Here is a 16869-nt window from a genome sequence, read left to right on the forward strand (position 1 = left end):
AACCTGGAATTTGGACAAGTTGAGGTAACAATGTGCCACGGAGTGCAGGGACTCCTAATTATTTTTTTTTTGTTTTTCCCCCACCAGACAACTGAACCAAAGGATTTCCCATGTGGATGCTTGTCCTCATACCAAAAAAAAGGGGTAAAAAAAGGTAAAAGCAAGAGAACTTCAGACTCCACTCTGTTGTCTCGATTTCATTTTGTGAAGATACATTACCATGGTAACTGGGACTGCACATCCAGGTCAGGGGTTATGTTACATTCAGGCTGTCAGATTCAACTGCACCGGAACGTGTTGCTCAACTTGTATAAAAAATAAAATAGCGACACAAAACCACACATCATGTGGCCTTAATAGCAAAAAAACAAACAAAAAAACAATTCTTTCAAAACGTACTGAAAAAACTGCATGCACGAGTCAAGTTAGGAAAAACTACACAAGTGGATACTATTGATTTAACGATAAGAGGAGCTGTTTGCAGGGTGCTTAGAGACTCACTGAACCACAGTGCTTTACAGTGTTTGTCTCAAATGAAGTATGTCAGAGCCATTTTTGCGCATTGAGCTGCAAATAAGGGCTTCTAAGCAGGAAGCTTAAAAAGTTATTGATGATTGTGTGCATATTAAAAGTGCAGGGTGTATTATTTCACGTATATGTGCCAAAATAGTGATAGTGTAAATACAGCTTGCCCGCTGATGACAGTAACAGTGGTCACAATGAGAAGCGCAGTAACAGTAGCAGCAGTAGCCACAATAAATACATGCCTGGTAAACGTGGGCTTTGTGAGAGCACAGGAATCAACATGCAACACAGTCTAAATCACCTGTTCTAAAGCGATCATTTCAAATAAGCTTTAAACAATGTACAAGCAGTGTCCACTTTATTAGGTACACCTGTGCAGTCCTATGCAATCCAATACAACTGCTCTGCCATTAAATCTACTTTTATGATGCCTATACAGTTTTTATCTCCCACTGTCACAGAAGTGTCAATTAAATCATATGTTTTAGCACTGAGGTCATAGTTAGTGGTGGTGTTGTACTGGATTGCATTCTATTCAGAAGGGGTTTCTGCTACTTTCTACTACTGCCCCACCCCCCACCCCACACACACACACACACACACACACACACACACACACACACACACACACACAAAAATTAGAAACACCTCTCAGTATAATGTATTCCAGTAAAACACCACTTTAACTGTGACCTCAGTAAAAAAAAAAAAAAAGAATAAAAATAAAAGTTACAATGGAATCTACACATTTCTGACAATCTCAACAAAAACGGAACATTTTAAAGGTAGGGTTTACGGCAGAGCTTATGTAGTGAATTGCAATAGATTGTGCAGGTGGGACTGGCAACATGAGCATGTTAACTACCTTATATTTAACCTCTAAAGTCACAAGAGAAGAGTTTTGACTTCCATGTTTGTTGGTGGCACTGCATAAGTACTGGCCATCGCCAGCAGGAGAAAACCCCCCTAGAGTGCATTTCAGGCGTGTTTCCAGCACTTGAACTAAGTATAATTCTCCACTGGAGGGTTTGCACGGCTGCCGCAGGTGAAGGATGATGTCGCTGCCGGCATCTACCTTCGTCGATGGTCTGACAGACCCGGATGTGTTCTTAGGGCCATCTGAAAGAAAACTAGAGTTAGTAGCTGTCAGAAGAGCTCGTGTTGCAAACTCTAAAACTGATTATTCTGGCATTTGAGGGTCTGCGCTGTGCAAGTCAACAGGGTAAGTTGTGTTGCACTCAAACAAGGGTTCAGTTCATTCCGAGACATCATGTACACCGCGGAACTAATTTTTATCATCAGTTTTCATTTGTTTCTCATTCTGTAAAGTATTGATCCTGTGTCCAGTGCTCACATTCAACATCAATATTTCTGACTCCTGAAGTTGTTCGTGTGTGTGTTGCTAGGCAACAGGTGTAGTTCCCAGAGTCTGCGGAGGAAAGGTCGCGTATACCGTGCAGCTGCTTCATTTATGGGTTCCTCATTCTTAAACCAGGTGAAAGCAGATGAGAGGTCACCACGATCGCAGCTGTTTATGCGGGTCAGATTCACAGAGCCGCCTTCCTTCGTTGATCTGTTTCCATGAGGTTTTGTCACCGAAATGTTCAAATCTAGAAGAGAATAGTGCAGCTTAAGTCTTAAAATTTTGAAGATTGGAAGTTTGATGATGGGCCAACATTACCAGGCCAGCTGCTTGTTGTGTCATTAAATCTGATATATTTTCCTGTATCGTTTTGCTTTACTTGGTGTATTTTCAAAGAGCAGGTGTGATGTTTGTCACCAATATACTGAAATCTTGTGGCACATTTTCTTAAATTGCTAGAAAAAAATGAGATGACCCTCGAGATGGCGAGACTTTACGTGACCCCACATGACTGTCTTTCACCCTCAGGTTGTCAGGATGGTAAAATGAACGTGGAATGACAACAGACGAGCCTTTCGATGCACAGGTACTTTGCTTTTGATGCTCCACTTTCCAAGTATTGCAAAGAACAACTGAAAGATGGATTCAATCATATCCTGTGAGATTTTAATGGCTTTTAATGAAACATTGAATTAGATGCGAGTGCTGTACGTACCAGCCAGAAACGGCAGCATCACTGTCCAGGTCAGGTTCCTGTGCTCAAGGCACATGCTGAAAGTCTTTCCAGTTAGAGATATCAAATCAGTTTAGAATGCTTGAAAGAAGCCCGGCATACCCCATTGATTGTTTTCTAGTCAAAATTCTGGGTAAACGTGTCCCCTTCTTTATCTGCTTCTTAATCTACATATAAACTCAGCTTCCTGTAATGGAGAAAAAAAAAAGGAGTCTTTGGTTGCCCCAACACTGAAGTTTTCAGCCCATGAAATCAGGTCACACACACTGCAGACTCAGGGCACCGCTTCCTCTTCGTTCAAATGAGAGATGTATGAAGCCAGCCTCTCTATGGAGAACCACCACGTGCTGTGCATATGTCTGCCAGGCTGATTTCGCTTTGTTGTGTTCAAAGCACTTTCATATGAGAGTTACCACCCTGAAATTTTATGGTTGTTGTTTAACATGATCGTAGCGCATTTTGTATGTTTATTTGCAGTTTCACTTTCGATAGGCGTTGATGAAACCAAAGTATGGGAGAAGGGGACTGTGTCCAACGTCAATGTCTGTTGTTTAGACAAAGAGTGGAATACTGTGGATTTATAGTATTTGCAACATTACAAATATATAATACTTAATATACAACAAAAAGACTTTCCAGGCCTATTTGTTTGAATAAGAATTTATTACAGAGTAACATTTTTATCTCAAACGTATAAAAACACAAACATTTCAAAAAGGTCTCCAGAAGCTCTAGCTTTTTTTTTTTTGGAGGATTTCTCTGTGGTGGGTGTGAATCGCCCATTCCGGGGCAGTTTTCGTTGACGAAATTGCGAGCACGATCACGGGGTCCCTATAAGTAGACTGTAAAAACGAAGATAGACAGTGAGCGGTGACAACGAGGAGGACCAGTCGCTGAAGTTAGAGGCGCAGGACAGTCTGACTGCTCGCCATGGAGATGTCCGCTAAACTTATCGTTCCCATCGTGGTGATCTCCATGCTGGTCGCTCGCAGTCCGACGGAGGCATGGTACAAGCAGGTGGCCCGTCCAAGCTACTACTCCGTGGGCAGGGCTTCCGGCTTGCTGTCCGGTATCCGGAGGTCACCGTACGTCAGGAGAGCCGAACTGGGCCAGTCAGACAGCGAAGAGTCTGCGACCAACACCCTGTTTTCTGAATTAACTCCGCAGAGTTTCATCCTGAAGATGATGGTCAGTGGTCATCGATTTTAATCAGCGCATTACGGGTTGGGTAGGATTGCCATTACGCATTACGCATGGCAACTAGTAGCTCGGCGCGCTGGCGCAAAAGTGAATCCATATTAAAAAAAAAAAAAAGTTTTAATGTTCAATCTGAATATCGAGTTTTCCTTAAAATTAGAAAACATTGGTTACTTCGACAAGACAGGCAGGAGACACGTTAAATACTAGAATGAGCTCCGGCTGTAGTTTGCAGCACTCTGGCCATCTGGCTACATTTTTATAGCACGGTAGGGCCAAAATAGATCTTCAAACTAGAAATCCGTTTCTCCTGGACTCGTGGTCAATTCGGTCAGGAGGGAGCTGTCCAGTCAGCACCACACTACAAGGAATTAAGATGGTCTTGATTGTCCGGAGGATTTTTACACTGTAGTGCAGATGTATTTGGATCCTTTACTTACGTAGCCACAACAATATAAATGTACTTCACTACAAGTAAAAGTCTTGCATTCAAAATCAGCAGCAAAATGTAGTGTATGCTCATTATGCAGCAGAATGGCTACTGAAACTTTTACGGATTATATTCATGTATTACTGGTACAAAAAAGTGAACATTTTAATGTAGCTGGTGAAGGTCGAGCTAATTTTAAATTCTTTAAATAGTATGGGGCAGTTTAATCTGTAACAGTGCATCCTACTTTATAAACGGACGTCATGTTTTGTGCATGTGAAATCTTAATCTGCAAAGTTACTAGCAGGTACAACTGTCACATGTAGCCAACTACAAAGTGCAGTATTTCTCTCTGAAATGTAGTGGAGTGCAATAAGTACTTCAATATCATACTTATGTGCCGCACTTGAGTAAATGTACTTAGTCATTATGATGAAATGAAATACCTGGAGATTTAAAAATGAGGGTCTACAGAGGTCCATAAAAACACCATGGATGATTTAAGTGTACAGAATTTTAAAGGTTAAGTTCTTTAAGCACCCTCTAATGTAAATGCATCATTTGTCTGTTTCTCCACAAACAGCCTGTTTGTATCAAATACATTACACCAAACCTGCAGAGCTGTGAAGTCTTCCAGGACATCAAGGGTTCATTCAAGTGCAAAGCAGACATCTTCCTCTCTCTGGACCCCTCAGACTGTGCAGGAGACTGAGCAGGAGAGCCGACAGCTGGGCTGGATGATGAAGCCTACTTCTTGAAGGCATGACATTTAAAAAAACTGTACATTATAATATCAAGTTTAACACAGGTGTTGCACTAGATGGAAAATATGCTACTTTTCATTTACCATTTCACAAGTTTATTGATTTTATGATAAAACAAATCTGTAAGCTGTAATGTATTATGTATATATTTGATCTGTGTTTTCATTAATAAATGAATCATGTTGCTGCCCCTTGCTGAAATGACTGAATACCAAACAGTATTTTTTTTGCCCCCTTCATATCACCACTGGCGGTAACCAATCACTTGCTGCACTTTTTCTAGTAGGCATGTATTTGCCATAAAGACAAATGAACATGCACACACAGGTGGATAACAGTTATTGGTCATTCAGAGGCTTTAAACATGTTTTTAAAAAAGTAAATTTTAAAAAAAAATTTTAAAAAGACGTGAAAAAGGAAAAACACTGACTGAAACTGTTGTAGTTTTCCAAAGTTGTATTTCAAAAACGATGGCTCATGATTGTTCTTTAAATGGGAAATAAAACTCAATCACCAAACTGCATTAGAATGTCCAGGCTTGCTTATCAATAAATATTTTTATTTAAAATGTTTTAAAATAAAATTGGGAGTGTGCAGCTTAAAAGAAAATAAAATTAGCTGATTATCTTACATGGTAAAAAAACATTTATACACAGAACAGCTATGATAAAATTTCAATTCCAGTGCTGTGAATGACAAACACAATGTAAACAGTCTTCAGGAGACACTTACAGCAGCTGGACAGCTGCGAGGTTCTCCTTGATAATCTGATCTATGACCATGTGGAAAACCACCTGTATGTTGGTGGTGTCTGTGGCCGTGGTGAAGTGGTGGTATATGGGCTTGTCAGGACTGCTGCTGCATGATGAAAACATAGCAGTGATGTGGTGGGCTGCGGCATCCACATCGCTATCTGCTCCTGGATTGGGATGAAAGAAAAATGACAAATCTAGAGACATCCGTTTGAGTTCAGTAAAGATTCATTTTAAGAGTCCAAACTACACCGAGTCCAAGTCATGAAATATTGATAAAACAAGGGACTGGCTTCGCATGAGAATCCGAATCTGTACATTAGTTTTCTGATTACCCAATGGACAGGGAGGATACAGGGACCCATCCAGCAAAACAATAAAGAGAAACACAATTCCTTGAGGAATCCAAGATCCTAAACAAATACTTTCCATGTGAAGTGTAATCTCTTGAGAAGTTGCTGAGCCAGAGCTGGAAAAAAAAAAAATGCCTTAGCACATGCTCTATATCAGAGTTTCTCAACCTTGGGTTTGGGGCCCCACACTGAAAAGAATTTCAAAGAATCCCAAGACTGATAATTTGATTTTTAATCATTTACCTGCTTCATTACCCCTTTGGCACTTTATCAGAAAACAAAATCCAAAAGTATGATATACTTCTTGATGAGTAACTGGGATCATGAGAAATTTGAGACTTAAAAACAGGGTTAGGAAAAAAAACCTGTGTGTGTATAAAGACCTGAACAAACACATCTACACAAGACAATTTAATATACAAAACAGTTCTTTACAGCTTACCTGTATAACTAGAAAGGTAAAATCTCAAGTGTCTTCCAGAATGCAGGATCTTCTCCCGAAAAAGGTCAGTTTTGTTCATGAAAAGAATCTGTAGGAAAGGTATGGCACCAGAATTGCAAGAAGTGATAATATACAAACATTGTGCTTGACATCTTTCAGTGGTGATTTTTCACAACATGTGTCATGTTTATTTAAAAAAAAAAAAAAAAACTGCAGTCCATAACTCCGCGTGAGAAAACGCACAAAATTTTGTAAAGTAATCCATTTCACTGAGGCTCAGCTTCGTTTTCAACATCAGCTGTTAGATTTTAAACCCCTGCTTGCCTTGAAAGTACCATATATTGACAAAGCAGTTACTCACGTGTCAAACACATTATTGACTGACGTACGAAAGAAAGAAATGACCCTACAACTGAATCGTTATCTCTATATGCCTGTACAAAAACCTAAAAACTAATATGAAAGGCAAGCATCCTGGTCCAACAGAGTACCCCAAGAGCATCCCAACATCCTTGGTAAAGATATGTACACCTGTTAACATCTCATCAACAAATGAGTAATTCATGCACATCAATAGCCCGACAAATTCTCAGTATGAAAGAAATTAAATTACGCTGAGCATTAAACAGTGCTCAAAGCCAACTTGCTAAACAGAAATCACCTGCCATAAATCTCCATTAGAGAGTTCATATGTTAATTATGTATTTCAAATGCAATCAAAGCTGGCCTGTGCCCTCTCTCCTTGGGATGAATGATTGCCAAAAAGCAGCAAAGTGCTTTGCAGTTCAGATGAGCTTTAAACAGACATGGCAGGCAGACTGTGCAGAGGCCATAAAAACAGACCTCTGAAGTGTTACCATATTGTATTCTAAACACACGTTCAATCTTAAACTAAACCAGCTGAAATAAGTGCAAATAAACTTACCAGTGAGGTGCTGTTAAAGACTGTGTTGGTACAGATTGCTGTGAAAAGTTCAAGACTTTCCTGCAGCCGATTCTATGGAGGGAAAACATGGGGGAAAAAAGTAGAAAAAGGCTGAGATTACAGTTGGAGTTTGCTCCAAATTCAACAACACTCAATTCTGCCAAGTAAGAAATTACTCTTTTTCATACCACTGAGGGGTGCTCCATCAGTGTCATATCATAGCTGCTGAGGGCCACGACAAATAACACAACCTGAATACAGTCAAAGCAACTGAGCCACTTCCTCCTCTCACTCCGCTGGCCCCCAACATCATACAGCCTGTCAAGTAAAAGAAAACCTAATTGATGCTTTATTTAACCAGTGTGGTGCTGACAATGGGAAAGAGGATAAGCAAAAGAGAAAAACATGATTCTTTGGCCATGCCAATTTGAAACACTAAAATCGACAAGATTGCTGTTCATCCACTGGAGTGCTCAAGTGTACGAAACTCTCCAGAGATTGGTATTTTATATTAATTTACAGAAACTGAACAACATAACTTAACATATTATTTAAGGTATATGCTATTGTGAATAAACAATTCAAAACATATTTCATAAATAACTTTACTGATGCTACTAGTCTGGGGGAAAAGTCAGACTACCATTGAGACTAACCTTTGGCTTAAACTGCCTTAACTTTCAAATATTGGGGCAATCTATTTCAAAATATAATCTGGCACAAGGTGAAGCTCGGGGTCTTGCTGACACAGGTAATGAGTTCCCATTTGGGCCAGACAGTCACCAGGTGCATGATTGCACTAGTCATGTCAGAGGCAATGAAGCATTTATCCCCCAGGTGAAGAGTCAGTTTTAACAAGCTGGGGGACAGTAAGTGTTAACTGTGGTATTTGACAGCAGTAGTTTGTGCTGCAGGAAAAGAAAAAAAAAAAAAAAAGTCATCGCTCATGACCACAAGAAGGCTTTGTAGCATTTCAGATTTAGTGGAAGAGCAGGATCAGATCTACGAAATGATGTAAAAATGAAATTAAAATTCTTCAAGTACACTGCATTCTTTCTTCAAATGCCTCTGTGCATCTACAATATTGCATCACTTGATGAAATTTGATAAAATCTTAGAATTCCTTGAGTGAAAGACTTTCTGCTGACAACATTGTATTCACCAAAAAGTAAAAATAAATGACTAAGACCTTTAGTACCACTCAGAATGCAGTTTAATACCTTTTTCACGGTCATAACTGTCAAAGAATGATGGGAAACTAGTAGGGACAATATGACCTAGAATTATCCATTGAGTACATGAATTTATAATCACCTTTTTTGTCAAGCATCCCAGTGGGATTAATTGGTCAATAAATGTGACCTGAAACCCACATAAGTAGCACAAGATTGATGGATGGATTAACCAATGATTTAAATTTTTGCAAAAACTGACACTTGTCCTTTGAGCTTCCTAACTGGTAGCGGCAGCAGTGCGAGTTTCAGGTCTGATGGCGCTGACTGACACTCCAAGAAAACGGGTTAAATAGTCTCCTCTGAACACAATCCAATGTCACACTCATCCCACTTTTAGTTTATCGGTGTATAATGTCTCCCGCAAACACATCCAAGAAAAAAAAAAAAAATACCCAAAGAACTTATTTTACTGTCTACAGAAAGCAAGAAGAAAAAATAATCAAGAACTTTGTAAATTATATTTAAGGCTTTGATACCTTCTAAGGCCTTTTGTTCAGGGAACTGAATTTAATGACCTGCAGATACCCTGAAAAACAAGCTGTAAAATTTCTGTAACATTCTGTTCACAAAGTTAAGCAGGCTGATATGATTCTAACCTTGAAGAAGCTACAGTATGCATCATAATTCATGAAGTCCTGCTCAGTATGGATTCTGTTTCTTATGACCCATGCAGTGTGTGTGTCTTCATAGCACAGGGACAGCTCACAGGGAGCATCACGAATGGTTGCTTACTCTGAAAAGCAAAGTTCAAAAGGGGGAGGGGAGGAGGGGTTTCAATGTTTCATTGCTATGCTTCCTCCACATTTCATTCCTGGAATAACCAGGCAGAGGGAAGCCATCAATATTGCATGTATGAGTCATGCTGAGGCAGCTGCCACCCTCAGCTCTGAAGAGCTCAGCTTTTGTCAGGGATCCTTCGAGGGTTGGTGGTGAGGCCGAGTCTCCAGAGCCTCACACCAAGCTGCTTCCTCAGAGAGCAGGCATGTTAAAAAGTGTGTAACAACTCCATTAACAGTAACTATGATGGAAAATAAATCCAAATCCAAAAGTCTTTTATGGACCCTAAGTTGTGTTTCTTTAACCCCATTGACCGACTATACTGACATTATTGACACCCATTTACCAATGTATTAATTTATTTATTGTTGATTAAGTCCATACGCTCAGTGACCACTACTTGCAGTAAAACAACTTACCATGTTGTGAAATTTTCTTGTTCTTTTTTGATAATATATAATACTGTGTGCTACAGGCTTTTAAATCAGGGGCCCTTTGGTTGAGAGGTTAGCACACATGACATGTGTGCCACAGCACCCTCTGTTCAATTATGGCCCTCTTTCTGTTTCCTTTCTATATGCTATCAACTGTCCAATAAAAAAGGACAAATTGAAAAATAATCACACATATACACAAAAACAAATAAATTAAGAAATTACACCTTTTAAAAACTCCAAAGCCATCTTATTTACATACTTTGCCTTGTTATCAAGCGAGCCAATCACTAACACACACCCAGTGCAACTAGTCCTCAAAACCTTTAAAAACTAGCAACACGTCCAGGTACAAGTCTGTTAAACCACTAGCAACTCTTAATTGTTATATATCCACACACACACACACACAAAGTATTTTTAGGTATCTACAGGTACATAATAAAACGCATTTATTACAGGCCATACAGCCTAGTCCGTGTCTTGTAATGCATCTGGACTTTTTGTGCATGATGTTGTAGTCACTGTGGATTTGTAAATAGTGCAGAATGTGTGTGCGCAGTGAAGCGCTGCTTTCAGGTTTAATATCCAGATTATCAGATTACCAGATTACCCAGCAAGATGTCTTTGCTGGAATTTGTTAAGTGTTTCAAGGGAATATGACTGTAATTACACTTCACCATGCCAAAACAACCAAAGCATGCTTGTTCATGTAAAGGTATAAGATGCAAAGAGTTCAATTGTCCCTCGAAAGAATAAGTAGGTGATATATTGTTTTAATATTAACTGTGCATATTCAGGAATTTAATCATCCCTCTAACAATCAATGTTAAATATGATGCATTTTTTCTGTTAACTTCCAGCGAGCGCAATGTGAATCATTAAAGCCTTTACACCCTTATGAACTTAATATAATGCATTATGTCGGCATCTATCCACATTAGTATCACATTGCACCCACTGTTGAATTTAGTTTAATGAGTCTTACCGGAAAATCGTTTTATTAACTTGAAACTGAGTCTCAATGATTCCACAGGTCCTCACTCTCACTTTCAGAACATCTGTCTCAGTGGGGACGTAGTTGGTAGCGATGATTCGACTCATGTTCTCAAAGAAACTGGAGAGGCAAGGAGGAGGACAAGAAACATCACTAACTGACGAGAATAACATTTCAAAAAGTAAATCGTGATCAGACATACATCCAATGATTAAACCTTAAAAATGAAGATGTGTGTTTTAGGCTTTATGACTTGATTCACTGAAATTTGATATTTTTTTTAAATGGCAGTAAAACATTACTCACTGGCACAACCAAGTTCCTGCATCATTCGGGACATTATACAGCTACACTCATTTGACATTTCATTAGGTAAACCACATGCATTCTAATATTTCAGCCCGGCAACAAATCCTACCTCCATGACGGTTGTAATGTTCAGTTTTTGTTGAAACTGTTTTAGAGAGATGTTCATTCAACTTTATGGTCCTTCTGGAGGCTGTAGACTGTGATGCTAGCGAATTGTGTTGCTTTTTACTGACTGGTGTTTCCAATTCAATCTACAGAGCGTGATATGAATCAAATTACACTGAACCATTTTTGCACTGTGTGCTGCAGAGAATCAATGTGGCAGGTTTTTGGAGTTCTAGTTTCAATTCAGAGGGAGAAGAGATAACCAGCGGGAATAGTTGTGGGGAGTCTGTTCAACACTGGGGGTTAAGAGGAGCAGGAACACTCAGAAGCTAAAGTCAAAAAGTACCAACACATGCTGCTACACCAGATGCATACACAGCGAGGCATAAAGTTGAGAGAAGAGGAACTCTTCACCTGCAACGTTGGCTGCAGGTCTGTTATGCAAGAGTCATACTGGAAAAGCACAGACATTTTTCAACAGTGACTTTATTCTGTCAATGTGTGAAGTACAAATATTTGCCAAGTCAGCTATTCCATAGTAAGATATGTCCTGGTGCTGGTTTCACAAATAGACATTGTGGAAAATGTGAATTTAGACATCTATCTGTATTCTAACTATTGTATCAAAGCCACAGTAAAAGCTGTATACTTCTTGACTATCTTATGTCGGACTAATTTGCAATGAATTCTAAATTAAAATGTTTGCTTCTTCAAAAGGAAAAAGACATGGCAGACTGAGCTACCACGTCAAACCACCCATCTCCCTTCACTCCAGCAGAAAACATTGGTCTTTTGAAAGAACTCGACAGTTAGAGGGATAAAGTATTTTACTGGGAAAATTCAGCAGCAAAAAAAAAAATAAATTTAAAAAAAAAAAAAGAAAATTACTTCCAGTAGCATAAAATCTTAGAGCAATGCAGACCTGTAGCAGAGCCAAGATGCCGTAGCAGGGCTCAGTACTTCTGATAACTCATCACTCAGGACAGTTAATTTGGACAAAAAAACTGTCCATTATTGCGCTCTCTAGAAACTCATTCCCTCGCATTACTCGCTCCACAAAATTGCTAGACCACAAATCATGAGCCATGTTTGTGTGTGTGTGTGTGTGTGCGCGGCACCACTGGTCACCAGGTGTCACTGTTACCATGGAAACGTGGCTCTTAGTTCTGAGTTAGCCTGGGGGTATAGTGGCTAACTTTTTAGGCTCAAAATAAGTCAGTTTTTATTTTTAATGAAACTGTGGGATGGCCTAACACCACAGAAGGTCTAAAATATCTTTGTGGGGAGGAGAGGAAAACTTAAAAATCGCTCCATTTGAGTAATTTGTTAGTTTTAATGACCTGTATTCATGAAGGCCTGGCTCTACACACAGAAGTTGAATATTGTGTGCATCATTGTAAATGTGCTGCCTTGCACTGGCTCTGTTATGAATATTTTGTTTCAAACGTACCTAAACATTAATTTAAACCAAAAATCTGATTAGAATGAATTTCTGAAAAAAAAAAAAACAGGTTAAATCAATAGCTAACTTCCTGTTACTGCAAATTTATTTTACATTAACACTTCCATTCATGCCAAAAGCTAATGATCAAGATGTCATTTCACGCATCATGGTGCCTTCAGGTCCTGGGGGAGTTAAGTGTGTCACAACACAGTCTAATCCAAATAATTCTGGGAGGGGGAAATCAATGTGGGGCCCAGCATAGTGAGAACGGTGAAAGGCACCTCGTCGAGTTTCATATCATCCTCCAGCTCCCGAACCTCATTGAGTTCCCATAATGGAGCTGTCACATCTTCACCACTCTGTCTGGCCGGCTGAAGTTATATTTGAAATTGAAAGACCTCCCCCTTGCCTCTGAGATAAGGAATTCTACTAAGTCCACTTAGTTCATTCAGAAATTAAAAATAAATAAATAAAAAAATACTGAAAAATCCCAGCTTCATTTTAAAGGCTATACGCAATGGCAACAGTGGTCACAACGCATCATTTTGTGTTACTGTTTGTAAGTGATGCGCTAGCAATTCAAGCAGTGGCTAAAGCGCAAACATCGAAGGCATCTTAATGAGCTATGCAATTAGGTCATCAGAACATTTTTATAATTTGTCTTTGGACATTAAATATTCCAATTATACAAAATCTGTTAATTTGCATTTATTTCTTAAGATATTATAAATTCTGTACTTTAAGTTCAGGGGCGCCAATAATTTCAACCAGGACTGTGCTATATCACTACTGGCTGTGTTAAAAATTGTTAACATGTGTTAGGGAGCGATTTTTAAAAAAAATCATATCATAGTCGGCATGAAAGTAGGAACACAAGCAATAATGCCATTTGGAAAAATGTATTCCACTCTTCAATCAACAATCCACTCTTCAGCTGATGATGTGAACACACTCAATAAATGGACTATGCAGAGTAGTGTATTAGGATTTAATACCATTGTGCAGGCTGCTTTATTTTAGTGAACAACTGAAATGCCATAATCGCATGGCCGAAGGACAGCAAACATGTTCTAACCACATAAATATAAAAATGATGTTTCTCACACAGATTTGGGGGGGGGGGTGCACTGGCTGTAACTTTTGATTCATAATTTATGGACATAATTTGAATCGAGATGTATTGCACAGATTCAACAAAACCTCTACCGTTAGTCCCTCCAACCTACATCTTCACAGGTATTATGCTGTTTGACTTTTTACTTGTTAAAAGAAAACTAATTCTTAATTCATGTCCTATCTGTAAACAGCGCTTTTTAAATTGGTCCCAATTAAGCCTCCCATTCGACAAATGTCACAGGAATCATTTCCTGAAGATGAGTTATTCTCAGCTCTGGCTTTACTTTTGCTCTGTTTTGACAAGATGTGACGACATACTTCTTACTGGGCAATTTCCCTTGACATTTCCACCGTCAGTGATAATTGGGCGGTGCTGAGCAGTGCAGATCACTTAAGGTCACTGTACTCACTAGAGCGCAGAGTCGTTCAGCTCAAACTCGTAGCCTCTGGCTGCGGCTGCTCGCACCCCTTGGTCGGCCCAAAGCGCACAGAACGCGTGAGCCATGAAGGGAAGCAGCTCTTGGTCGTCCCCCAGACACTGGCTGCAGGACAGGATGGAACGAGCGGGCATCTGAATGCGACAAGAATACCATTAGAACGGGACATTTCTACAGATAAACACTGACATCTAGTGTGATAAAGAGGGTTTTCAATGAAAAGTGGACTACCGAGGTGAAACTTACAGAAAAGCATATTTTGATGAAACTTTCTCCAGAGGCCTGAATCATTTTCTCACCTTGTTCCTCTTGTTGGCAAGGTTTATCCTCAGCATCCCCATTCCTCGAAGAACAAACTTCATAGAGGTCAGGAGGTTGTCTAGTACTGCAGGCTGTGAGGGGAATGACAGTCGTCATTTTTGTTGCATGAGGGATGTGTTATCAGTGATGCTTAAACCACCGGTTTGGGTTCAGATAACTTCAAATTTGGAAAAATTGAATAAATATGCTCTTATTTGCTTCCCAACTGTGTAGTACCTTAAAACTGATGAGCTCCTGCTTGGAGAAGCCATGGCTGTGAATGATCTTAATCTGTTTGATTAGAGTACTCTTTCCACTCTCTGCAGTTCCTGATGCACAAATCAGAGAATGCCTTTCACTTAAAAATAATAAAAATAAAAAAAATAAAGTGAATACCTCAGTGCAACATGAACTACGGAGATGTAAATGCCTTTAACTTACCTAGCATAAGGATTTTCACCACATTCATCTCACTCCTGGCATGTTCGCAGAGGTCTTGTTCTATTTTAGAGCTCTGGAGTTTAGCCTTTTTACCTTCCTCTGTAATATCCTGGTGAAGGCACATTCCCATGCAGATCTAAGGAAGAATTCACAGTTTCCACAAGCAGGATACTTTGGGCCTTCAACAACTACAGTTATTAATGTGGCTAACTATTCCTTTCGTATATGGCAAACAGGACCAACTCGTATTTAGGAAGTGTTTGAGGAAGCGCTTCAAAATACAAAAAAAAAAAAACCCATCGCTGAGAAAAACATTTTTGGTGCTTAAAACTATTTTATGTTAATTTAACAAATTCAAACAAATGTCCATCACGTCTTATAATTATTCATAAACGTCCAAAGTCGATGGTTTTCCATAATGAGGCAGGAAAATCCTAAGATATGAGACACCATAATGGTAAATGTTTTTTTTTGTTGTTTTTTTTACAAGCCAAAAACTCATATTCAAATGTCTCTTTCCTCTTGCCCTTCGGCTGCGGTGTACCCGGTCACCAAACGACCCCGCACAGATTCCCTTGAGTTCCCGTGGGGGTTGTAAAGGAGCGGAACAATTTTCACGAACGTACTACCTGCAGCGGGACCGGCAGGACATTAAGACAACAAAACATCGTTGCTTTCGAGCTTCACGCCGCTCTGCCGTTTGGTCCGCGGCTCAAACGGCGAACTAATCCAACCAAACGCCCGCTCGCTCGCTCGGCTGCTGGTGGCAAGAAGGCGGGGGGAGCTAATTAGGCTAATTTGGGGCAGGTGCGCACGGCGCGCGCCGCGCTGCTTTCAAGTCAGTTTGGACAAAAAAAAAAGAAAAAAAAAGGCTTTTCCCTTCGAGATAAAGGCACAGTTTTACTTAACAAGTTTGGTGGCGAAACGAGAAACCTTACTCTACTTGAGTATTACCGTTTTATACTAACAATACTTCTACGCCACTACATTTCGGGGGGGGGACCCTACTTTTTTACTCTTAACATCTGGTTACTAGCTACTTTTCAAATCATTCAAATCAATTTTATACTTACATGAGTTTATACGATATACACTGTTATACATTAAACTACCCAACAGTATAAAAAGTTACAAATTAGCTCTTAAGTTGATAACAATAAAATTTTGCTTACAAGCACATGCCAATGGATCAGTAATAATATACAAATTAAATATATAAAAGATAAATGTAATTCCGACCAGGGCCATTTTGCATTATTGGCACTTTTACTTTTGATACTTTAAGAACAGTTTGCAGCTAATACTCGTTTGCTTTTGCTTGATTAAGATTTTGAATGCAGGGCTTTTAGTGGAGCATTGTTTTTTTTATTGTGGTATGGCTGCTTTTTCTTAAGTAAAAAAAAAAAAAAAAAAAAAATCAATACTTCTTCCAACCCCTGCCTGCTTGACAGTGTATTGGGTTGCCAAACATTTCAAAACGACCGAATGACTTTTCCAAACGTCCCTTAAACTTTCAAGGGACTTAAACTTTAAGGTTTGTATTTTTTAATGCAGGGTGCTTGGTCTCTCCAAGCGGCGAAGCAGTTTTGAGGGCTTCATTGCCTCGTTGGAGAGACAGTCGCCGCCATATGATGCAGAGCGGGCTTGGTGCGCGGGAATCTCCTTTCGCGATAAATCCATATTTTAAGTACGTCTCCTGGTATTGTATGTTAAATGCAGCTTTTATTCTTCTTAGTGGTCATAGGCTCTCCTTCTGTCTCCTTACTGGGCCTCTTCCCCTTTTGTAAAGA

At 39.5% G+C, this 16869-nt stretch overlaps 2 protein-coding genes across 3 annotated transcripts; one reads left to right on the forward strand and one right to left on the reverse strand.

The window, feature by feature from the left end:
- The first annotated feature begins 3504 nt into the window (after positions 1-3504).
- Positions 3505-5051, forward strand: LOC120788480 (neuropeptide B-like). Its single transcript, XM_040124355.1, has 2 exons — positions 3505-3809; positions 4832-5051. The coding sequence occupies exons 1-2, from the start codon at positions 3552-3554 to the stop codon at positions 4958-4960; spliced, it is 387 nt and encodes a 128-aa protein (XP_039980289.1). The 5' UTR covers positions 3505-3551; the 3' UTR covers positions 4961-5051.
- Positions 5052-5167: 116 nt separating this feature from the next.
- LOC120788479 (guanine nucleotide-binding protein G(o) subunit alpha-like) lies at positions 5168-15876 on the reverse strand. 2 transcript variants are annotated; one of them, XM_040124353.1, is made up of 10 exons: positions 15706-15876; positions 15080-15215; positions 14876-14967; positions 14638-14730; positions 14312-14472; positions 10919-11047; positions 7673-7802; positions 7485-7556; positions 6560-6647; positions 5168-5931 (listed from the first exon to the last, which is right to left on the reverse strand). In XM_040124353.1, the coding sequence occupies exons 1-10, from the start codon at positions 15745-15747 to the stop codon at positions 5741-5743; spliced, it is 1134 nt and encodes a 377-aa protein (XP_039980287.1). In that variant the 5' UTR covers positions 15748-15876; the 3' UTR covers positions 5168-5740. The 2 variants fall into 2 exon arrangements, with proteins under 2 accessions (XP_039980287.1, XP_039980288.1); XM_040124354.1 differs by having other exon boundaries at positions 5741-5931; positions 15709-15873.
- Between the last annotated feature and the right edge of the window lie 993 nt (positions 15877-16869).

This window comes from Xiphias gladius, chromosome 3 (genome assembly GCF_016859285.1).
Source record: "Xiphias gladius isolate SHS-SW01 ecotype Sanya breed wild chromosome 3, ASM1685928v1, whole genome shotgun sequence".
Classification (NCBI taxonomy): domain Eukaryota; kingdom Metazoa; phylum Chordata; class Actinopteri; order Istiophoriformes; family Xiphiidae; genus Xiphias; species Xiphias gladius.

What these genes read in the sequence shown, in the direction of transcription:
- LOC120788480 (XM_040124355.1), top strand. Translation starts at nt 3,552, where the DNA reads ATGGAGATGTCCGCTAAACTTATCGTTCCCATCGTGGTGATCTCCATG. An exon ending in GTTTCATCCTGAAGATGATG is followed by an intron (nt 3,810 to 4,831) that starts GTCAGTGGTCAT and finishes CTCCACAAACAG; the next exon opens with CCTGTTTGTATCAAATACAT.
- LOC120788479 (XM_040124353.1), bottom strand. Translation starts at nt 15,747, where the DNA reads ATGTTTTGTTGTCTTAATGTCCTGCCGGTCCCGCTGCAGGTA. An exon ending in AGGAGCTCATCAGTTTTAAG is followed by an intron (nt 14,731 to 14,875) that starts GTACTACACAGT and finishes TTCCCCTCACAG; the next exon opens with CCTGCAGTACTAGACAACCT. An exon ending in TTACCTTTCTAGTTATACAG is followed by an intron (nt 5,932 to 6,559) that starts GTAAGCTGTAAA and finishes ATCCCAATCCAG; the next exon opens with GAGCAGATAGCGATGTGGAT.